The sequence below is a fragment of the Bos indicus genome, chromosome 25 (assembly GCF_029378745.1).
Source record: "Bos indicus isolate NIAB-ARS_2022 breed Sahiwal x Tharparkar chromosome 25, NIAB-ARS_B.indTharparkar_mat_pri_1.0, whole genome shotgun sequence".
Lineage (NCBI taxonomy): Eukaryota > Metazoa > Chordata > Mammalia > Artiodactyla > Bovidae > Bos > Bos indicus.
This window is the reverse complement of record NC_091784.1, coordinates 2,264,843-2,288,367: the sequence shown is the minus strand read 5'-3', so window position 1 is coordinate 2,288,367 and position 23,525 is coordinate 2,264,843. Positions and strand designations below refer to the sequence as shown.

Here is a 23,525-nt window from a genome sequence, read left to right as displayed (position 1 = left end):
CCCAGCGTGTGGACAAAGCAGGCGGCAATGGCTCCCTCGAGGACAGATGCTGATGGAAGGGGTGCTCGGAGTAGGAAGTCAGGACTGCACCTGGCAATGACCTAGACATGTGACTTAAAGATAGTACCACGCAAACCAGACTCAAACACAAGCGACGAGGGCCTGGGAAAGCCGTGGATGGCCAGCCCTCCACCCCCAGCCTTCCATGCCAGGCCCGGCCCACTAACCCACCAGGGCCCTCTTGGGAGAAGGAGGGGTAATGAAGAGGTAGGATCCAGGACCACGGTACCCTCCCTGCCAGCAAGCGAGCCAGGCACCCAGACGCCACAGGCGTCCTCGCAGTTCAGCCCAACTACCAGCTACAAGGCCTCTTGCCAGCAGGCATGCTGAGCCGAGGACACCCCAAGCCGTGTGCTGGGTGGGCACGGGGCCAGGGAGAGGTGGGCAGGCGCCGCTTACCATTATCGAAGTCAATGTACTTGGTGATCTTGTGCCAGGTGCGATAGTAGAAGTGCCGCACCTGCTCCTTGTTCTTCACCATGCCAGCTGGCCGGCCCTTCTTCCGGTACTTTAGCGCGATGTTGTTCTGGATGGCCTCAAAGTCCTTCCCGTGCTGCAAGACAGAGCCCGCGGCACACACAAGGCAATCACCACGAGGCAGCCTCTGGGCAAGGCAGACGCTTCACAGCTCTCACTGGGAGTGAACTGCAGCCCGGCTTCCCCAGAACCTCAGGTTTCCATCAGAACAATGGACAAAGCAGCAATAGAATGACCTTAACATGTGGGTCCCAAGAGGCAAGGAGCCGGAGCAGGAGAAACATAAAGCTTATCACTTGGACAAAGGGCTTAACCTCTAGAGTTCTTTAGAGCCCATGAAATGGGATACCCGAATAAACAATAACCAGAAAATATGACAGGATGGAGGAGCTCAGGGTGCTGTGTATCTGGTATCTTAAAACATCAACTATTCAGAAACAGTCTCACCAATTCACTCATACAAAAGGTATTAAACAGGATCACACAGAATGTGCTCTGAATACAGCTGTGGACCTTCCTTCAGCAACTCCACACAGAAACCAAGTACAGCTTAGATTTTCAGGACGGAATTTACATTCCAGAGAACACAGTGTCGATGCTGTTCAGGTACTGCCCATGACTGAAACTCTCATCAACACACACCAAGCAAGAGCGTGGGAAGGGACCTGCAGGTAACGGCACGCCGGCAGCAATGAGCACCATGGGTGCCCAAGGCTTGGCTTCTAAATCCCACTTTCCAAAACGAACAGAGTTCCTTGGGAAAATGGGCATCGCCAAGTCTGGGGCAAGGAAAACACCAGGAATGTCTAGAGCATCCTGAGTTGCCAGAGAGAGAGAGGAAATACTCAAGGTTGAAAGGAAACATGTTAGAAGGACACAGGAGCCAACATAAATGGAGAAGGGAGAGCTCCTGGCGTGGGGTTCCCAATTAATAAATGTACGTAGAGTAAGGGAGCTAGAAGGCAGTCACTGGGCATACACCACAGTAATAGTTGTTCCAGTAAGCAGCAGCACTGGTTGCTTAAATTAGAAGAAGGAAAAATGATGCGAAACAGGGTATTCACACAGCCTCAAAGTTAAAAAAAAAAAAGAGGAAGACTTGGTGGTGGAGAACCTGAGAGATGCAACCTGAATGCAGAGACCAAGGTTCACAGAGCAGGCCCGAGAGCACAGCAGAGGCTCCCACAAGGACACCCAAGGAGGCACAGCACTCCTGCAGCACTCTCAACACAAAGCTTAAGCTTAACCACAAGGAAATGTCAGGTGAGCCCAACGAGGGGTGCTCCACGAGTGAACAGACTGGATGTTTCAAAAGAGACCAGGGTAAAAAGGGGAGACTGAGGGACCTGTCCCAATTGGGAGGAGCCAACTACAATGTGGGTCAATGTGACCCGGAGGAGGACCCCAGAATAAACACTGATGACATCAGGTTGATCCTCCTCACTGTGTTGGTCACCCTGCAGTCATGAGGGTATCAGGGAAGCAGGAAAAGGGCACGTGAACATTCCCTGTATTCTTTTTGTGGTTTTTCCAATTCTGAAATCATTTCAAAATTTAAGATCAAAAAGTAAAAATCCTAAAGAATGAATACTCATTCTCTGTTTTAAAAAAAGCAATGGCAGGTGAGCCAGAACAAGACAGAGTTGCACGTGAGGTGCCTCCTCCAGCGTCTAGCTCAGGTACTTCCTCTCCCACAAAACTGCCACCAGCTGCAAGGGGAAGGCCCAGAGGGATGGGCACCACTCTGAGCCACTGGAGAGCATCTTAGAAGAGAGAAGCAAAGACACTTCCTAACAGCCACCTCACTAGAAACAGCTTTGAAGGTCACACCAAGGAGATGAAGGGCCAAGGTCAGAGGGCAAGGCCTGGGGCCACCAAATGGGGTGTGAGGGGGGAGCCCCACCAGCCCTGCAGGCTCCAGGAAGCTTACCTCGTATAGCCCCTCAAAGAAGGTGTTTTTGTCTTCTGTGCTCCAGGACTCCCACTGCCGCCGAACCTTCTTGCCTTCCTCCTTCTCCCCACCGGAAGACCCCAGGTTCCTGGAGGAGGAGCGAGAGCCCCCTGCAGGGGCAGCAGGGGCAACCCCAGGCCCATTTGCAGCCGATGATCCACCACCATCAGCTCCTTGGAGAGAAAGAACCTTACAGTGAGTGACCTGTTACCAACAGAAGCTGCCCCAGGCCCCGCCCCCAGCAAGTGAGTGACATGGTCCTGCCCTGACCTCTGACCCTTGTGAACGTTTAAACAGTGAGAAAAAGGAAACAGAGCGTTTATGTGGCACCACTGAGAGTACAAGGACAAGGCCTTGCTGAGGCACTCAGCACCTCTTTCTCAAAAGAGGTTTTGGGTAAAGTAATTATATTTTCAAATAAACAAATTGAAATTCAAAATCAAGAAAACATCTACATGTGTGTAAGACACTACCTTCTTAGAGCTACAACTGGAACTTCAACATATGCACCACACAACCCCACAGCATCTTTTAAAAGTCTCAAAACTCCTGTTTTTCTTGATCACTTTTTATCAACAAAGTCTGGTGTTCTAAGAGTGAGTGACATCCCACACACGCTCTTGAAGCACCAGTTCTGTATCTCGAGATGAGTCCTTCAAGACCCTGCTGGAGGCAGCAGCACATACGGTCCAGCATGGGGGTCCAAGCCAGGCCCAGGACCAGAACTCCGAGCTCCCAGGAGGACACAGGCAGCAAAGCCAAGGCAAAGGTCACAGATAACTACACACTTTATGACCTGACCCAGCCTTCCCACCCATTCCATTTCCTTCCTCTCAGATGGAAGGGGAACTCCCAGTGTATTTTTGTGATAACCAGCATTCTCTTTTCTCGGAACCACAGGGCCATCCAATGGTTAGAATCTGCAAACTCTGAATGACAAGGATAAAAATAAGATCATAAAAACAAAAGTGCTTCAAACAGGAAAAGCAAACAAGTGCAGATAACTGTTAAGATGCTTTCTTGATGAGATAATCATGAGCTTTTCCATCAGATCCACTTCCCAGTCAGTTTGCTGGGGGCCCTCCTTGGGCAGACACGTGCTCACTGGGAACTCAGGGCCATGTTTCCCTCAGCCCCTCGAGAGGGTTCTGCCTCCAAAGGGAATAAAAGACAATCGTGAGAAATAAAAAAAGTGACAAATTAAAAGTGATTCCATGCATGCTTGCAAAGACCACCCCTGCAGAATCCAAGTGCAGGGGCTGTCTGGGGCCCCGGGCAGGGCGGAGTCACTCTCCCCCCTGATGCCTCACTGTGCCTTTCAAGGTGCGGATCCTCGTAATCACATTGACACGTGTGTGTGCTCAGTCGCGCCTGACTCTTTTCAACCCCGTGGACTATATAGCCCATCAGGTTCCTCTGACCATGTATTTTTCCAAGTAAGAATACTGGAGTGGGTTGCCATTTCCAGAGGATCTTCCTGACCCAAGGATTGAACCTGCATATCTTGCATCTCCTGCATTGGCAGGTAGATTCTTTACCACTGAGCCACCTGAGAAGGCCTAACGTCAACATAAGCAGTATCTAAAAAAAGCTGATCCTATCAGTCAGCTACTGGGCATGAGAATGTGTTCATATGTGTAGAAAAACCACTCAGGTACATGGAATGCGCCTGATTCTCTTGTGGGGAAATGTGTTATCAGGCCAGCGGGCCACCTTCAGAAAGCGACACACTCAGCTAACAGAATTCACAATTTATCAGAGCTGTATAGCCCAATTAGACGATCACTAACGAGGCTACTCAAATTTAAATCTTAATTAAAATTAAATAAAACCCCAGTTCGTTAGTCACACCAGCCACAGCTCTAGTGGTCTGGGTCCACAGGGGGCCAGGGGTTCCCATGCCAGACAGCGTGGGAGGGACCTTTCTGTCACCGCACCTGTATGTTCACCCCTCACATCCTAGACACAGCTAGGGAAGACAAGCCGGTCCCAAGCTGCTTCCTCCGCTTTGTGAGGCTCAGCAGATCTGTACCTGAGAATCCCCGTGCGCAGAGTGGGGGAAGGACGCCCTCGCCACAGGACCTGACTTTGTCAGCTCCTCACCAAACCAAACCAAACCCCTGACCTAACTCATGAGCCCAGCATGTCCCAAGATGTTTCAACAGGCAAGGCAACTCAGTTCGTGTGCAGGGATCGTCGGTTTTGTTCCACTGCGCGCAGGTCAGAGACGCCTCTCCATGAGCTCAAGATCAGGTCACGGGTGCCATTTAAACCCACTCTCAAATAAAAGAAATTCTGGTTGACTTGGAGCTCATAACTCCTCATGAGTACTCCTCTGAGGAAGGGCTGTCTGTCCACCTCTGCACCACCCACAACAAAGAATTTCATAAACCCTCCTTTTCCAAGACAAAGGCAACTTGCTAACAATCACAGCTCAGGTTTAGCTTTGCCAGCCCACACTGGTGTCAACGTACTTGAAATTACACACATTTTTGAAAATTCTGTTAACGCAGGCCTCTTGCTGGGTTTTGTGAGATTTTCACTGGTAACCCGCAACAAGGAGGATGAACAGTGACGGAAAACTGAATGGCAGCATCTCTGAGCCTGGAGGGACCTCAGGAGTAGCCCACAGAATACACCAAACCAGCAGACACGAAGGAAAGGACGACTTAAAAGCTGCTCCCAGGAGGTCCTTGAGGCCACCAACCACGCCCTCTTCAAGGCCAGAGGTCAGAGCAGCGATGCTCAGCCTCTCCTGCTCGGGTTTCAAAAACATTCGTCCTCAGTAGAGGAAAATAAAGCCAAGGACCCTCAGGCGACCATTTCCACATCTGCTGCCCGTCACTCTAGACCTTGAATGCTTCTCAGAAACAGAGTAAAATCACAAAACTTCATGGGGGGGAGAGAACACAGCACCTGGTACATCCCTGAAAATTCAGATGAGGAGGAGGAAGAACGGCATCCCACCTGAGCTCTGGTTCCTTCGAGCACTGCGACTCAAGCAGGAAAAGACAAGTAGGATCAGAGACACTGGGAGAACGAGATGGTTACCGGGCAAAGTCCAGACAGAAAGAGTGATGACTGAAAGGGGAAGACAGAGAAGCCAGCGAGAAGAACAGAGGTGCAGGAAGGCAAAGGGCACGGGGGTGGGGGGGTGTTGAGACGACAACTCTGAACAAGCCTTAATGGGTGTGGGGCTCTCCCTGGGGTGGGCGTGGGTATGCACAGGCCCCAAGTCAATGTGACACCTGCAACCGTGCTTCTGAGGCCACAAAGAGGTTAGTCAGAGCCTGCACGTGAGAAGTCAGCATCGGGAAGGCAGGAGGGAAAGGACACACGAGGCCGGAGCCCGGCAGCCTCCCTGTACCTCAGAGCAGGAACGGCCGCGTCAGGCCTCACAGTGTGCTCAGCAAGAGCTGGGGAGCCGGCGCCGTCCCTCCCACCCACCACGGCCAGCGGTGGGTGGGCCAGTCCTCCGGAGGCTCGGAGCCACCTCGGAGCAGGCCCCTCAGTGCCCTCTCTGGTCTCCCAGACCACCCACCCAGGCCGCAACCCTCTCCAGGACTCACGTTTGAGGAACACAGATGTGCGGCGTCTGTCTGCGTCCCCCGCTGCCCGCATCCACTCCAGACAAGCTAGACCGCCCGCTCTCTCTGCCCATGCCCCCTCAGCACTGCGCAGCAGAGAACCAGCCATCTTTCTGCCGGGGAAGCCCAGGTGCCCAGCCCCGAGGAGCGCGTCTGGACGCCCTGCTCCCTTCTGTCCTCGTGTGCAGTCACCATCACCAGGGGGAAAGAAGCCCTGAAAGCGGGAAAGCCGCATGGCCCAGACGGCAGGGGCCCAGCCAGTTCCCCTCCTCATACTCCAGACCTGGCATCATCCTCCCGGGACACGGGGCTCCCCCAGGACGTGTTACGTCACGGTGGCTGTCACCTGGGCCGTGGCTGCCTCAGCATTTACGACACACAGAGCCACGGGCAGACAAAGGAGAGACCCTGGTCTCAGCGCCCCCCGTCTGTGATGGAGGTGGCAGCAGGCTCAGGACTCTGGTGGATGCTGGCCTAGCACGGCCGTGTGACGTCCCGGGGGACTCCGAGGATGTGGTGACACCCCGTCACAGCACACTCCCTGTCCTCAGCCTTCCTCTGGAGCCTGCGAACTTCCCGAGCATAACATCAAAGTCCCAAGGGACAGGAAGACCCTGTCGGGCTGGACTCGAGGGCTTCAGAAACGTCCACCCAAGCCCACCTGCGCTGGGCAGGAGGCACGCTCCCGTCTCACCGCCTGCCCGCCCCCAGCCCCACTAGGGCGCCACCTGGCACCGTGGAAGTTCACGGCCGAGAGGGCAGCACGCCCAACATGAGGCCCGGCGGGCACCCCAGGCTGTACTCAGTCCAAATGGGAGGTGTGACACCCAGGGTCTCAGAGGTGCTTCTGTGCTGCTGCTGAAGAAGCCTTCTCCACCAAGGCACAAGGTGGATGGTTCCCAGGAAGGGTGCCGCCCCACGGACGAATCCAAGCACCCCCATCCCCACCACGTCCGCTGGGCCCCGAGAGCCGCGTGCTGCCCACCAGGACCGCCCTCAGCACTTGCTGCTCCATCTGCCTCAGCGGCACCTCGCAAGGCTCAGTGTCCCCCTCTCTCAAACCAGGCGTGGCCTCCCTCGAAGACTTTCACTCTTCTCACAGATATTTAAGACAAACACAACTACAACTCAGCGCTCCCACTAAACGTACACCCTCCTCAGGGAGTAACGTGGGGACCACAACTCCAAGGCACGTTTCACACGCTGGTCCTCGGCGCTGAGAACACCAGCCTTGCTTGATGTGATAAAGCACTCCAGCACACCGCCATCCAGGACAAAGACGGTTTCTGCATCTGTGACTCTGCTATCTTTGTATTTTCATATCATCCGAAACAGGACACAACGTACTACCTGAAATGACAACCCTGACGCGTGTACTCTCAGTGGGCACCAGACAACCGCAGAAGCTCACGAGACACCACAGAAGCATCGGTGTTGACGCTGAAAGTCAAGGAACTACTAATACTCCAAAGTTAGCTCAGCCTTTAAACCAGAATTCAACTGTTCCCTTACCTACTTGCCCAGGCTATCTGTCCACGTCTTGGACATGAAGCCGGCTCAGGGCACAGCTCTGACTGAGGGATTCCTGGAAGCTCTGCTCCACAGGCGGGCTCCCCTCCATCTGGCACGGCTCCATTGTGGCCGCTCTAACGCGGCCTGGGCCGGCGGGTCTCCTGACCCACCACACACAGAGGGGGCCTGTGTCACCCAATAGAGCCCGTGTCGCAGTCCCCGTGTCTCCTGCACATGCAGCCTCAGTAGGGAGAGAGGCATGTGCTGGACACAGCTGGAAGAACGGCCTGCCTCTCACTTCTCCTCCCATAAAGCTGAGACCTTCACAGAGCCTGAGGGACCCTGGGGTGACGATCCAACTGGCCACAAGGACCACAGAGCTCCAGCCTCATGGTCTCTGGAGGGTCGGGTGTGTCCCCCTGCCCCTGGTGGGTATGGAAGGCAGGGACTGCCCTGCCCGGCTGCCCCGGCCTGGGGAGGGACGAGAGTGACCGCGGCATGGATGCCAGCAGGGCCTCGCCAGGCCGGGCACTTCGCGAGGTGAAGGCTAAGGAGAACCTACCAGGGAGACAACCACCTGGCCTCTGGGCCTCTGCCTTCTCGCAGGACCCCAGGCACCTCTGAGCTGAGGGAAGCGCGGCCTCGGCCGTGGCCTGATCCATCTGGTGCTGAACGGAAGGAGCATAAAGTTCGGGCAGGGCAAGCACCCCTCCAGCCCAGCTGAATGAATCCCTGGAGCTCAGAGTGGAGACACTGGGTTCCCGACCACAGATCATCCTTCCTCCCAAAAGGATACCGTCTCCCCAGGGTCAGCCCCAACAGGGTGAGGTACGTCTGAGACATCTTTAAAAAAAATTCTGGAAGGTACAGGCAGGCCCCAGACTAAGCAAAATGCAAACGCTGATTTCTAAGCACGACACAGTAAAGCCAGACGACGCAGCCGCACTGTGGAGACGGCGCCTCCTCTGACTTGCTCCCTGACTCTGCAGAATCGGCCTGCTTGGGTGGGGGGAGGGGACAGCCTTGGAAACAGAGGGTCTAACTCTGCCCCCAACTCAGGCGTCCCCTGAGGACCCCACCCCCTAGAGGCTCGGGGGCATTCCTGGCACCTCTATCCTACCTCCCAACAGGTGACCCCGCCCACCCCGTCCATCCACTCAGACTCTGCCTGAAGCTCGACCTGGCAGCCAGGCACGCTTTCCCTAAGAGCAGGGCTTCGGGGCGTTACTTATTTCAGTGAGGCAGGCACTGGGGTTATCCTGAGAACCTGAGATGTGCATCAGGAACTGAACACACGGGAGGGCGTGGGGGCCCTGCCTCCTGGCCTGGTTCCTGCAGGTTGTGAAGTCAGTCTCAAGTGTGTTCTCAGGCCACTTGGGGCGCATGGCAGGGCCAGGGGAGCATTTGTTTTGACATCAAGCAGAGCCACTGGTTTCTGACCTGCAGCCTACCTTCTGTCTCAGCTGAACACGTTATCTGAACAACACTCCTCGGTATCTGCGCCCAGATAAAAAGCAAAGTAACAGAGGTGCAAGATGCCTGGCACACAGGTGCTAAATCATTGCCACTTGCCCCTGGTCAATTCAAAAAGGATTTGATTCAGACTTCCACTTCTGGTTTTTCACTGAAGTTGACAAAAGAGTCCATTCTTATGAAAAAAGAAAAGACAGTATTTGTGTGGACAGAAGCAAAACAAAAACTTCCTTTCCTCCCCAAGCCTTTTCCTCCCAAACGCCGGCAGAGTTCTCCATGCATTAAGACTGAAACTGGAAAGCGGTCAGTAACCAAAGGAGCCTTCTCTGGCTAGGCTGTGATTGTACCTCAAATATAATGGAAATTTTTACTTTCCTGAAGTGAAAAACCTGGAAAAATTCCCTTACTGGTCCATACTCATCACTACAGGTGGAGATTTCCACCGTCTGTGCAACGAACAGCTCCTCCAAGAATGTTCTCCAAGGTTACAATTGACCTGCTCTCTGCCGGTCAAAGGGGCGGGAGAGGGAGGAGAGGCTGCCCGAAGCAGGCGGGGGATATCCTGGGCACGGGGAAACTTGAGGCACAGCCCAGAGGTGGCCTCGCCAGGAAGCTCCGGGCCAGAGGCAGGCCCAGGAGTCTGTGAAGCAGAGGAAACACACTTTTCACTCCTCTCCCAAACATCAGCACCACAGTTCAGCTTCATTATTCACTTTAGCAAACTTCTGCATGCTAAAACAGGAAAATACACAAGCTGTAAGCAGCACAATTTCTAACAAACTTCCATTTTACTGATGGGAACTGGATGGCTGTTCCAACCACGTTTGGGCAAGAATTAAGAACACATCTGAGGCCAGGCTAATCCGAAACCTTCCCCATCAGCCCCACACTCAAATGTGCAAGGGAAAGCAAACCGCCCCTTACCCACTGCCAACATTCTAACTTTAGTCTCACGTCCCATCCACGCCACATCACCTCACAGGCAGCCATTCACAGGGGACAGAGAGCTTCCAGTGCCTCACTCCATTTTAGCAGCTACACGTGGAGAGAGGGGAGCCATCCCCGGCACTCCTCAATTCACAGGGAAGGAAGGATGCCTCTCCAAGGAGAAAGCCGGTGAGAGGGGTACAGCGAGCAGACGGAGGTCAGAGGGCCAGGGGACCAAAGCCAGAGACTCTGACCGGACGTCAGAGCCAGTGCTTCTGAAGCCACAAACAGACCCTTGGAGGCTCACTAGCACTTACACACGGTAACTTAAGACATCTCTCTGAGTAGGAGTGAAAAACTGCTTTTTACAAAACAAAGCCATGAAAACAAATTAATGTTTTCCTAATCAATCAGCAATTTTCACACCAAAATAAACTTTTATGAGACAAGTTTTAACTTCTGAAGCATACAAAATTATCTCATGCTTACATCTCCAAGTGAGTATAGTTACACCAAAAGTCTTCACCCCCCCACCTCCCCCCAAAAATGAGTAAGGCTATGACTTCAGAGGCCAGTCCTCTTCAGCTGAGAATGAGGCAGAAGTTAGCAAGTTTAACTGCACACATTTGGCACAGATCTCCAAAATGGGTCCTCCACTAGCTTCTGAGGTATTTCCTTCTTAATATTATCAGGACCAGCTAACGATTTAAATTCCATCGCCCAAGGAACCAAGTGAAAGTTTTTCTCATGTGAAACTCACTAGAAAATGGTGTTACATATGCTATCTATAAAAGTGCTGCAGACTTGGCCTGAAACAGAATATTAAGAACAATTCACTTATACCATTAAGAAAAAACAGAATACTGAAATATAAACAGATACAAGCAGAAAACAATGGGGAACTGACACATGGTTTTCTTACTATTTTGATAGAGACGTCCTCAACAACCTGAGAATGCCAGGACAAATCCTGTGGACTGCTACTCGTTTATGTCAGGTCATAAATGTTTTCACCACTTACTACGCTAGGGGAGATGTTCTCATGGCACCCAAGGAAACCTTAGTAGAAACTCAAAGGGCCATGTCTTGAGGCCCTTAACACTCTCAAACCTAGCATACTTGAAGTAGAGGGTGATGGGCCCAAGCTGGACCCTCGGAATCATTCATTTTCGACTTATCAACCTTTCCCCACAAGAGTTTCAAAACTCCATTCCTTTGTTGTATTTTCACCATCTGAGGCTGAGGAAAAGATACAGCACGTAATTTCTCAATCCCTTTCTAAACTACTGTTTACTGTTTACAATAGCCTACCATATAAATCACCCAAGCGCCTTTGAGGGGGGAAAAAAACCCAACCATCAGAAATCTATCCTATTTGTCCAAGGAAAGAATACTTACTGCCCCTTAACACAGTCGAAACACAGAAACAGTCTCTTTGGAGCAGGAAGAGAGCATGTCCCCTCCAAAGTGCCACTCAAAGTGCGGGTGCAGACACACGAGGGAACCCCAGCGGGGTGGAGGCAGGGAGGCATGAGGGAGGGGCCCCCCACCGGGGGCGCAAGGGCACACCCTGCAAGGGGACAGGGTCGCCTTACCTTTCCCGCGGGGCCCGGAGCTGCCCGCACCGCTGCTCCCCCCAGCGCAGGACGAGTCCTTCCTGAGCCTCTTGCTCTGCGGCCTCACGCTGGACCTGAGGAAGTGGTGCTGATCCTGGGGGCAGGCGGGCGGCGGGGACGGGGCCTGCGGGCCGCCCGAGGGGGCCTGGGGGCCGTCGCCGCCGTCCCGGGGGGTCTTGCCGTCCCTCTTTGTGCCGCCGCTCTCCTCGGCCGCGTCCCCGCCGCCAGGCCCCTCTCCTTCCAGCGAGTCTTCCTCGGCCGACCTCTTGCCCAGCCTCTTGAGCCCGTCCTCCCCGCCGCCGCCGTCTCCCAACTTCACTGTCATCCTGGCCGGGGCGGGGAGAGGGGGCCCGGGTGAGGCGCGGCCCGCAGCCTGCGAGAAGTTTAGCCGCACCGCTCCCCTCTCAACATGGCCGCCGTTGTTTGTTCCAGATCCCCTCCCGCGGCCCGCCCGCCCAAGCCCGGCCAGCGGGCCCGAGCCGCCGCCCGCCGGACCCCGGCCGGGACCCCCGCGCGCCCGCCCGCCCGACGCCCAGGAAACGGTGGCCGGCGACGCGGAGGCGGCGGGGCGGCAGCTGGGCGGCCGCGCCCGGACGGCCCTGTCCGCGCGGCGCCCCGGTCCAGGGTCGGAGAAGGGGCACTGGGCCCGGGTCGGGGTCCAGGGGTCCTGCAGCCACCTACCCTAAGGGCCCGCGGCTCATGGCCTGCGCGCCGGGCAGCCCGCGCGCCGGCCTCGCTCCCCGCGCTGTCTGAGCCGGCCGGGCCTCGGCGCCCGAGCCCCTCGACCCCACCCCACCCCACCCCGCCCCCCAAAACGCGCGGGGCTCCGGGCCCGCGCACCTGCCCCGCACTCCGGCCCCCAAAGTTGGCTCCGGAGCGAGGGTGAGGGGCCCGGATCGACCCCGGCCGGGCAGAGGCGCGGGCTCGCCTGCGTGCACAGGGAACTCCATGGTGGCCCGAGGCTGCCAGTCCGCCTGCTTATTTTAAAACAGACATAAAGAATAATAAGCTCGGGGTTTCTGGGAGTCTTGCTTCCGAGGGTGGGAGATGTGTGATGCTGCGGGGATTTACGAATTAAAAATGCTTTTGCAACAAAGGAGCCTGTTGTGTGGAACAGACTGGTGTCACCCGTGAAAGTGACAGACAGCACAGTAACCTCCAGGTAAGAATGGACAGAAGATAATTCTGTCAAAACGCTAGGTAACCATGAATAAAAATCCTGCGCTAACTTTGTGACTCTCTGTTGTGAGCAATGTCATTGACAAAATATGATGACTTTAAAAATGTTTGTTGCCCAAAAAGCAGATCCACTCAATTTATTCAAGGAGATTCAGGTACTATCAACGTTGTAAGTCCAGAAATAGTAATGTGCACATGCGATGAAGCAAGAAACCTAAAAACTAGATTCCTCAACAGGTGTTGATACTGTGCCCAAACTGTGTTTGATATGCTCAACACGACTGCTGAGAAAAGGAAAATGAGAGTAAGACATCAAGGCCAAAAATGAAATACAGTAACAGGAGTGTAAGGAACTCTCCTAGAAAGACTTGGAAATGATTAAAATCATAGTGATACCTACCACTGCTCAAAAGTATTATGCCTCAAAACTACCTGCTACAGCTTTCATCTGTTAAAATTGATGTCTATCATAAACCATCTGAATCCACGTCAGTTACAAATAAAAATTAAAAAGACCTGCCATGCCAAAGAATAGTAATGTAAGACAGATGCCCAAACTTAAAGGACTTCGTGGTAGTACAGGACATCTCACTATTCATCCCTTATCCTATCCGTTTCTACTTAAGAAACCTGGGTTATAATGTGGCGAACCCTACCTTCCAGGAACCAAGCCATCATCCCAAAGCTACCCACAGTCAACCCAGGACCCAAGTAGTGGTTCTATCAGCTACAACAGAATAAACTTGCCCGTTGGCCAAGCTAAATCTTGGGAGACACTACCTGAATACAGAAGAACGTGGCTTTTCAGAATTCAAGAGGTATTGACGTATTTCAGAGTCTTCCCTTGAGGGAAAAGGAAAACAGGAGATGGAATTCTCTCAAAGAGTCCCTCCAACCTTACTTCCTGACCGCGCACACAGGAGGGATCGCCTCAAGCCCCATCCCGGCAGGACACCACTTGTCACCTTCTGGGAAAGGAAAAGCAAAACCCACCTCCCTGGCTGACTTCTAGCTGCACACAAAGAGCTCCGTCAACACAACACTCCTGGGTCCCGGCTCCCCGAGCCGCCCCGACGAAGCACCGCGTGCGTAACCACCGCCGTCAAGGCGCAGGCCGCTTCTCCCGCAGCCCCGCTCGGGCTGGGAGCCGGCCTCGCCGCGATAGCCAGTCGGGGCGGTCCACCCCTCCCGAGCCCCCAGCCTCCGGTCACCTTTTTCATCAACGCCTCGCAGCAGCCTGGCTTCCCGGGCCCGCCGGGGTCCTCCCGGGCGCCCGCAGAACCGGCCGAGTCGGGCAGCCCGGCCCCCGAGCGCCGGCTGCTGAGAGACCGCAACGCCGGTGTGGTCCTCCCGCCTCAGAAACAGTCGCCGAACGGCACTCGCCCGGGTACGTCCCCCTCGGCGGTCGGCGTGCGGGTGAGGAGGCTGCGGGCGCCGGTGCTGTCGCCCCTCAGCCTCCCTGAGGCCCGGCCCGCGGCGAACAGGAGCAGTTCCGGCTACGGCGGCCGGCGGAGTCCGCGGAGCCGACGCGCGGGGCGGGGCCGGGGCGGCGGGAGTGCGAGCCGGGGCGGGGCGACGCGCGCGGGGCCGAGCACGCCAAGGTTTCCAGCGGGCGCGCCCCCTCTAGGCGCCTTTCCATTGGTCAGAGGCGGGCGCGCGCGCTTACACGCAGGGACGCTGGGTGGGGGCGGAGGGCGGATCTCCGACGCGGGTAATGTTGTGACGCTACCCTCGCGGCCGTGCGGACTGGTACGTCTCTCCGGATTGGTGGATCGGCAGCCAATAGAGTGAGAGCCTAGCCTGTGATTGGCCCGAGCCCTGTTGACGGATGCGTGAGAAGAAAACGCCGCCTCAGCTCTGAGTCTTGAATCCGGCGCGAACCGGGTTTTTACCGAAAAAGTGTGGAAGTGCGACTGAGGCAGATAAACACAGCCTTTATTGGATTGAGTGTGAAGGCTTTCAAGTTTTTTAGTGCTGCCGATGGTGCTGGACGCTTAGGTTGTTTTTCTTCGTTTTGGCGATAAAGGAGTGGAGTTTATGGAGGAGGGATAAGAGTGATGGGGCTTAAGGGTACAAATTTGTTAAGGAGTAGTATGTAACGCACAATGTTACGCTTGCGTGCTCAGTCGTGTCCAACTCTGCGACCCGGTGGACTGTAACCCGCCAGGCTCCTCTGTCCATGGGATTTCCCAGGCAAGAATACTGGAGTGGGTTGCCATGTCCTCCTCCAGTGGATCTTCCTGACCCAGGGATCGAACCCCTGTCTCCTGCATTGGCAGGCGGATTCTTTACCACTGAGCCACCTGGAAAGCTTGCACAATATAATGGATACAGACAATAATACTGTACTGACTAATGTGATAAATATCTCTACAATCTAATCACATAATATATAATGGGTCAAAGTAAGATTTTGTACACCTTAAATTTACGCAATATTACATATTAAATTTATTCAGTAAAATCCTAGTGTTCATGAAAATGGGTTTTTTAAAATAGAATCTTCCTTGTATGCTTAACAAGTGAAAGACCTTTGCTGCTGTTTGCTATAGTAAGTTTTCTTAGTAACGTAGCTTTTTCTTTTAAAATTAGTTTAACCCACCAGACCGTTAGAGCAGGACGGCACGTTGATAATACCTTAGGGAATGCAGTCAGCCGCCAAGGTTAGGGAAAAGGTTAGTTTCTAACTAAATGAACTCGTACTTTCTACTCTACGCTATTTTCTCTCTAATGGCGTCCATAAGCCTCCCCCCTCAAAGCACTGAACCAGCTTCAAGGAACTATGTTGAATCAACTGACTTTTCTCAGAAATACTCTTGAACGATACCCTCTTGGAGACAAATCAGAATCTAGCAAACCTTTCGGGGTCCAAGCAATAAGATTAACCAGAGGAGAGAATCTTAAAGATGGCGTTCTCCTTTCCCAGTCTCCCTGCTGCCTTCCTCCTGACTGACCTATGTGGTTGGAAAAACTGAACTACAGGGGCGGGTCGCGAACCGACCGTGTATCCCCATCACATACAGAATACACTAGCTTCCCTTCTCTGGGCAGAAAGGCATATTCTGTCCCCTCGGCCCCCTCTGCGAGCTAGCGTTGTGGGCTCTAGACAACCATCGAGAAAGGGGGAAATTGCCCTGCACAGCCCAGGAGCTCGCCACTCGCGGGAGGAATCCTGCCCTCGGCTGCGTACGAACGTTTCCGAGCGTCTTCGGCTCTTTCCGGCCTCTCGGGGCGCTTCGGCTGGTCTCGGCGTCCGCCCGCTCGGCTTCGGCTGTATCCGAGCTGGGCTCGCGGCCGTTGTCCCGGCAACGCGCGGCGGCGCAGCGGCCCAGCCAAGGCGAGTGCGGCCCCCGGGCCGGGACCCAGGAGTAGGGGGTCTGGGGGCCCGGAGCCTCCGGACAGGGCAACGACGAGGCAGGGCCGGGGATGGGCTCGCGAGGCCGAGGGCCGGGACGGCTCGGGGAGTCTGGCGGGTCCGGGAGCCCGGAGCCTGGGCCCGGGAGAAGGGCGACGCCGAGGCGCGCCGGACTCTCTTCTCCGCCTCCTGGATTATCTTCGCCCAGAAACCCTGCCTGGGCCGATCGCCCGAGCGGTGGCCGATCAGGCCAAGGCTTAGGGGTGCGGGGCGGGTGTCTGAGGGCTCAGTGCGCGGCGAGGTCCGATTGAGGGCCGCGTGGCGGCGCGAGGCCGGGAGAGCGGAGCTGGAGGGGAGGGGAGGGGACGGGGGCCCGGAAGGGATTCAGAAAACCACCTTCTGCGCTGTCAGTTCTGTGGCCCGCGGGACTGCGCGGTCGAGCCGGAGATGGTGTTTCTTCATGTCCACGGGATGCAGCTATGAGCCTGCATTGACGAGGGTCGGGGGCGGTGGTTCAGAGTGAGGCTTTTCGGGGTGTCTTCCAGTGCCCTCCACTGCGCCCCTCCACCCAGCCCCCGTTGCCTCAAAGTCCTTCTGGTTCCCTCCCACAGCGTCTCCAAGCAGTGATGCAACTGAAGTCATCCTTAATACCACAAGCCGTTGCTTCCCAAAAGGTGGCTTACCTGAAGACTGAAGAGGTTGCACGGCTGGAGGTGAGAGCAAATCGGTGAGAAGTGGAATTTTTTTTTCTTTCCTCCAAAGTTTATATATTGACAAACGGCATTATGTTCAAGAGGTACCCTGCCTTTAGGAAAGGAAGTGCCCTTGTTTCTGAACCGATGCCATTAATGGATGCGATTTCATTGTTAGTCATCTCTCCTTCTTGTTTTCTTTGATAACTTTTGTTTGTAAGAGCACATGTGTATGTGCGTGCTCAGTTGCTTCAGTCGTGTCTAACTCTTTGTGACCCCATGGACTGGAGCCCGCCAGTCTCCTCTGTCCATGGGATTTTCCAGGCAGGAGTACTAGAGTGGGTTGCCATGCCCTTCTCCAGGGGATCTTCTAGATCCAGGGATCCAACCCAAGTCTCGTGCATTTCAGGCAGATTCTTTACCAACTGAGCCACGAGGAAAGCCTTGGTACACAGGTAGCATTTACTGCTGCTGCTGCTAAGTCACTTCAATCGTGTCCGACTCTGTTCGACCCCATAGACGGCAGCCCACCAGGCTCCCCCGTCCCTGGGATGCTCCAGGCAAGAACACTGGAGTGAGTTGCCATTTCCTTCTCCAATGCATAAAAGTGAAAAGTGAAAGGGAAGTCTCTCAGTCATGTTGGACTCTTAGCGACCCCATGGACTGCATCCTACTGGGCTCCTCCGTCCACGGGATTTTCCAAGCAAGAGTACTGGACTGGGTTGCCATTGCCTTCTCCCAGGTAGCATTTATTCATTGTATAAAACTGGATTCATTCACCCTGGCCTGACCCCAATTTCTGCAACTAACAAGACATCAAAAGCCTCTTTCCTTGCTAGTAAGTATGTCCATCAGAGATTCATGTACTGGGGCCTGTTTGGTGGAGGCAGTGTTCTGGGGCCGGGTATGCTCCGGTGGCCCCTCACTCTGTGGGTCAGGTAATTGGGTGAGGAGTGGAGGATGGTCAGTCAATCACAGACTTACAGTACAGTCTAAATGGAGAATACAGGGTTCTCTGAGGACACTGGGCAGAAGCCCAGGACGACCTGGTGGAAAGAGGGTCCTGAGTACCCAGTGCAGGGGTGTGAGGGGGAGAGCCTCTGGGAGAGCCCCAGCAGGAAGAAAGTAACTTAAAGATCTTCTAGCATACTTGCTCCTTACAAAGTGATGTTCGAAATAAAAGATAGAGGAAATCAGGTTTAACTTTTCCAAGTGCTCTTATAATTCTTTTTCCGTCATTACAAGAAGATTGATATGTTACTCATTTTTCCAAGGCATATTTTCAGAGAGTAAACTTGTTAAACATGAGTAAGAATTTCCTGTAGCCCAGAATTTAGACCCTTGGTGGCTGCAACATGTTAGAACTCAGTGTAAAAGGCTTCCTTGCTGTGTTAATCTGCCCAATTTTTAACCCAGTGTGTCTCATTGTGGCTCTGTGTGAACGATTGCATGAAGTCTTTACTCAAGGAATCCAGAGCCCTGGACCAGTGCACATGTCCCCTAAGTGGAGTGTGTGCAGCTGGCCATGGATCCTACCCCCACAGACCCCAGTCTCCCATCCCCCCAGCTCCCCCGGCCAGTGCCCAGCCATCTATCAGGAGCCTGAATGGGTGCTTTTCAGCACCCATTAAACTCACCACCAGCTTGTGGTGGTGACTTTAGTGGTCAGGGTATATTTTCATAAAAGAAAGATACGCATTTGAAATGTGACTGTTCATTTGTACTCTCCTGCCTTCCAGCTTCTGGAAAAACAGGGTCTCCCTCTCTGAACCCAAAATGAGCCTGCGTGGCTTTCTCTGATACAACTGTTGTATTGCTCAAAGCAAATGGCGTAGCCTGTTCCCTTCTCCAGTGATGGAATTTTGTAGGTGCTGGATAGCTTTTTTTGCAGTTTTTCTGTTGTGGTTAAATATACGTAAGATTTACTATTTTAACCATATATAAGTATATAGTTCGATGACAACATTAAGTACCTTCACACTGTTGTGTGGTCATCGCTACCAGTCTTTCAAAACAGAAACCTTATATATAATAAACACTAATTGCCCATCACCACCTGTAGCAGGCCCTGGCAACCACCAGTCTACTTTCTTTTTTCTTTTTTAAAGATTTTTTTGATGTGGGCCATTTTTAAAGTCTTTATTGAATTTGTTACAGAATTGCTTCTTGTTTTTACATTTTGGTTTTTTGGTCATGAAGCATGTGTGATCTTAGCTCCTGCGGTGCCTGCATTGGAAGGCGGAGGCATTGAATTTGGTGACTCTTAAGTACCTCATATAAGTGAATCATGCATTATTTGTTCTTTTTGAGTCTGATTTATTTCACTTCTTCTAGGTTCATCCATGCTGTAACATGTGTCAGAACTTCATCCCATTGTAAGGCTGCATTGTATGGATATACCACATTTTGTTTATCCATTCATTTGTTGATAGGCATTTGGGTTGTTTCCACCTTTTCACTATGAATAATGCTGCTATGAATATTGTGTTCAAGGATCTGTTCATATCCCTGCTTTCGATTCTTATGGGTTTGTGTCCAGAACTGAATTGCTGGATAATGTGATGATCCTGTGTGTGAGCCTGAGGGACCCACCAGACTGCTTTCCACAGCATCTGCACCATTTTACATTCCCACCAGCAGTGCACAAGGCTTCCAGTTGCCTCATCAACACTTTTTACTTTCTGTTTGTTTGATAATAGCCATCCTGAGGGGGATGAAGTTGAATAATTTCAAATGATAGCAACCACCCCAAAGAGACTTTTCTGGGCTAGTTTGCTTCCCCAGACTGACTCTAGGATGTGAACAAATGAGTGGCAGTCAGACAGTCATTCCATTCACCCTCCTGCCCCTCACACACAGGGACAACGTGCACATCTCTTAGGGAAGGAAAGAGAAAGAGATGTTAGGTAACTGATCAAGCTTATTTTTTCCCCAGTTGCCCTGTGGCCTTGCTTCCTCCCACTCCCTGACAGATGAATCCTTTGCTTCCTGCCACCGCAAGAGGACAGCAGGGACCACCTTGGTTTTCTGTCAAAAACTGGGGGTTAGGTTTTTCTGCACATTTCTCTTCTGTGCAACAGTTTGCTTTTTTTGGTTTGTTGTTTGAAAATATTGCTTAAAGGGGAACTGTAAAAATATGAATTGTCCTTGTTATGATTAGAATAAAAATGATCAAGGGTGGCACGTGTGGTCTAGTCTGCAGGCTTCATTTCTTTACTGTTTTGATGGCAACGTGTGTTATTCTTTTCCGTCATACCCCAGGCCTAATCCCTTGCTTCTAATTGTGTTTCCCACATTAGAGATCTCTTCCACATAAATTGCGTGCATCGGTCTGAAGGAGTGTTGATAAGGCTGTTGATAACTTGCCTGATGTCTTATGATTGTGGGTTTGTGTTACCTTTTTTCCTAATTCCATATGTAGGAGTTTTGTTCAAAACCAACAGGACTTGTTTTTTCCCCAGCAGGTTTCGGTGCTGAGCAGGCCTGCGTTCCATCATGGCCCTCTACTTTGACCACCGCATAGAAGCCCCAGACACAGTCGGGTCTCCGTCCCACATTGGCTGGCATCCCATCTACCCGTTCTTGGCGGTTGCTTCTGTTAGCACAACCTCAGGAGGCAGCGTGGATGTGTATCTGGAGCAAGTGAGTGTGGAAAGCAGCAATCTGACTGCAGTGGCATCTGGCTCTTGTCTTGTTCTTTTGTTCTGGTGTGTGTGTGTGTCTGTGTGTGTGTGTGTGTGTGTGTGTGTGTGTGTGTCTCACGAGGTCCAAATTCTCAACACTGTAAAAGCCCTGTTATATAAGTAATTCTTTTACCCTTATTATTTAGTTTTGGGTACACAGTTAGGGATGCTTGAGACAGAATCCACCGTCAGTTCACAGTCACCACCAGGGCTGTCTGTCCCCACCTCGCCAGCCTTGTTGGGTCACACCAGCCTTCGAAACTGTTCGTTTCCTGGAGCAGCCATAACAAATTACCACGGATTGGATGCCTTAAAATAACAGAAGTTTATCCTCTCATAGTTATGGGGCCAGAAACCCCCAGCCCGGGGCTGGCAGGGCCCTGCCCTCTGAAGGCTCGAATGGAGGGTGTGTACCCTGCTGCACATTTACTTTGGTGCAGCCTGCAGTCTTCAGTGCCCCCTAGCTGTGGTGGGCTCTCTTTCCTCCTCATGTAAGGATACCAGTCATACTGGACCAGGGCCCACTCTAATGACCTCGTCTGAGCTTGGTCATCTGCAAAGACCCTGGTTTCATAGGTCATGTCACAAGAACCAGGGGTTTAGGAACCAGCATATCTTTGGGGGCCACACAACTCCATAACAGGAACTTTCTAGAAACTCCTACTTCACCAAGGAAAATGGATTTCCTTTCCCGCCCCCTGTCCCACCCTCCCCGGAAATCTACCTCTCATGCTTTGGGTCCGCACCTGCTATCCCCTCCCCACACATGGCACCCTCCTGTGATGTCCTCCGGAGAGCACACCCAAGGGGCTTCCTCACCCAGCCTGCTGCGTCCAGCCTCCCCCATCCCCGACTGGCCTCCTCTCCCTCCATCCCTTCCTCCTCCTGAGGCTACGTTACCATCTCTTGGGGGACAACTCACAGGCCTGCGGTCCAGCCCACCAGTCCCACTGGACCACCAAGGAATTCCATAGATAAAACTTCAAAATTCAGAAAATTTAAAGCACACTATTACAAAACTTCATGTGTTTCTAATTGGCAGAAGGAAAACTGTAGGATTTCAAAATTATGATTTATTCGATGATAAGAAGGTCACAGATACAGCAGGTATAACTGGAGATTGGTGGGAAGAGCCCAGTAGAAGTGCTGAGAAACAAAACTGAGTTAATCTCTGAAAACACACACGTTTATACTTTTAACCTGCTGCCTTTGAAAATTCTAGAAAACATGAGAATACAAGAGCACATATCTTACTAACTCTTAGAGCAATGACATTGTCATATATCTCAAAGCTTCCGGAAAACTCCACTGTTCACTTGTGAGAGAACGAGAGTTAACAAGGCAAACCACGTCCTAGTATCATTCTGAAAATGACTTTGGCTTTGCAGACCTCAAAAAGGTTCTTAGGGTCACCTAGCCACACTTTGAGAACCTTAGGTCAACACACTTCACCTGCTGGCCCAGCACTTGCTTTTGTAAATAAAGTTTTATTGGTAAGCTGGTTTGTGGGGTCGGTTAAATGTTTGCCTTGTGCTGTCATAGTTCAGCTGAGGCAATATGGGTGTTTCTATGACAATTAAATAAATAGACTGTTTCCTTAATAAGCAGCTTGTTATATCCTCTACCTGATATCATTCCACTGATGAGGCAGAAATGCTTAGTCGCCGCCATTCCCTGTAATAAGGGCTTTACCTTGTGTGTCGCAGGGCGAGCGCGTGCCAGACATGCATGTCGAGAGGTCGTTCCGGGTCACCTGCCTGTGCTGGCACCCAACGCGGCTGATCCTGGCTATTGGCTGGGAGTCTGGAGAAGTGGTCATGTTTAACAAGCAGGACAAGGAGCAGCATGCAGTCCCCGCCACGCACACAGCCGACATTGCCATCCTCGCCTGGAGCCCCAACGGGAACTGCCTAGTGTCGGGGGACAGGGTGAGCAGACGCGCGGCGGCCCGCTCGGGGTCTCAGCCTTGCCCTATCTGTGCTCTCAGGGATGCGGGAGGCTCTCAGGGACCAGGTTATTAGCGACGCGTGGTTGCCGGGCTCCGCTGACCTTGTCAGCTGTAACGGCAGGCTGTGTTTTATGTTGGGAGCAAGATTTGAAAGCTTTATTCTACCTTCTCACTCTGTGGCAGAAGTGTGTAATTTTGTAGAGGAACATCTCTAGATACCCACATTCACACGGATGGTGCGGTGCCTCAGGTACCCCAAACCCCAGTGTGCCCTCTGAGCATATCGCTTTGTTGCCCAGGAGTCCCTGGTCCCCATCATCTGGCCTGGGGCCTCCTAAGCATGTGGACGTGCCCCCAGGGGACACTGGAGAGGTCGTTCCTCATTGTAAGGGAGAGGGTGCTTTCTGCTGGCATCCGGTGGGTGGAGGCCAGAGTTACTGCTCAGGATCCACCAGCGCTCAGGGCAGACCCCACCGCAGAGAGTCACCAGCCAGAGACGTCCGCAGGGCCTGGGCTGAGAGGCCTGCTCTAGACCTTTTGATTCAAAAGGGACAGTAGAAAGTGTACGGTGTGTTTATTTCTCTTACACTTTCAAGGTAATACGTTTGCATGTTTCAGAACTCAAACAATGCTAAAAGGTACATGCTGAGAACACTCTCCTCATCACCCCACCCTGCCCCCGGCACCTGCGGCTCCTTCATGTCTCTCTGGGTTCCCATGGGAACACACAGGAGCATGCAGTGCATTCTCTCCCCAGCTTCCAGCTTTGAAAAATCATAAACGTTAGAGGAAGGAGCAGCACAAGGAATACCCTTGTGCCCTTGCTGTGAGTTCAGTAGCTGTTAACATTTCGACACATTAGCTCTCTGGGTGTCTGTACTCCCCCTGCGCATTGGGGAGTTTGTCACAGATGTCACACTTCACCCCTCGATGCGTTGGCATCCGTGTCCTCGGCGCGTAACCACGTGTGCTGTCGCACAGGAGGGCAAGGCCCGCGCGCTCCCCGCCGCGGTCGGTGTGGCGCTCCTCCTGCCGTCCTGGTAGCCCGTCCTCACCTGGGGCTGC

The 23,525-nt window shown here is 53.0% G+C and overlaps 2 protein-coding genes across 9 annotated transcripts in view; one reads left to right on the top strand and one right to left on the bottom strand.

The window, feature by feature from the left end:
- CRAMP1 (cramped chromatin regulator homolog 1) overlaps positions 1-14,295 on the bottom strand; it is a 44,807-nt gene extending 30,512 nt beyond the window's left edge. Inside the window, exons 1-4 of one of the 3 annotated variants that reach the window (XM_070779421.1) lie at positions 13,994-14,295; positions 11,583-11,929; positions 2,468-2,661; positions 460-613 (exon numbers count right to left, since the gene is read on the bottom strand). In XM_070779421.1, coding sequence (XP_070635522.1) covers positions 460-613; positions 2,468-2,661; positions 11,583-11,928 — 694 coding nt within the window. In that variant the 5' untranslated portion in view covers position 11,929; positions 13,994-14,295. Of the gene's footprint in view, positions 1-459; positions 614-2,467; positions 2,662-11,582; positions 12,048-13,562; positions 13,941-13,993 lie in introns of those variants that run through there. The other 2 variants (XM_070779423.1, XM_070779422.1) reach the window with 2 other exon arrangements.
- A 1,724-nt stretch (positions 14,296-16,019) lies between these two features.
- The window catches only part of IFT140 (intraflagellar transport 140), a 58,260-nt gene continuing 50,754 nt past the window's right edge, over positions 16,020-23,525 (top strand). For 2 of the 6 annotated variants that reach the window (XM_070779413.1, XM_070779408.1), the window contains exons 1-4: positions 16,020-16,119; positions 16,749-16,864; positions 20,291-20,471; positions 22,219-22,440. In XM_070779413.1, coding sequence (XP_070635514.1) covers positions 20,325-20,471; positions 22,219-22,440 — 369 coding nt within the window. In that variant the 5' untranslated portion in view covers positions 16,020-16,119; positions 16,749-16,864; positions 20,291-20,324. Of the gene's footprint in view, positions 16,120-16,186; positions 16,401-16,748; positions 16,865-20,290; positions 20,472-22,218; positions 22,441-23,525 lie in introns of those variants that run through there. The other 4 variants (XM_070779411.1, XM_070779412.1, XM_070779409.1 and 1 more) reach the window with 4 other exon arrangements.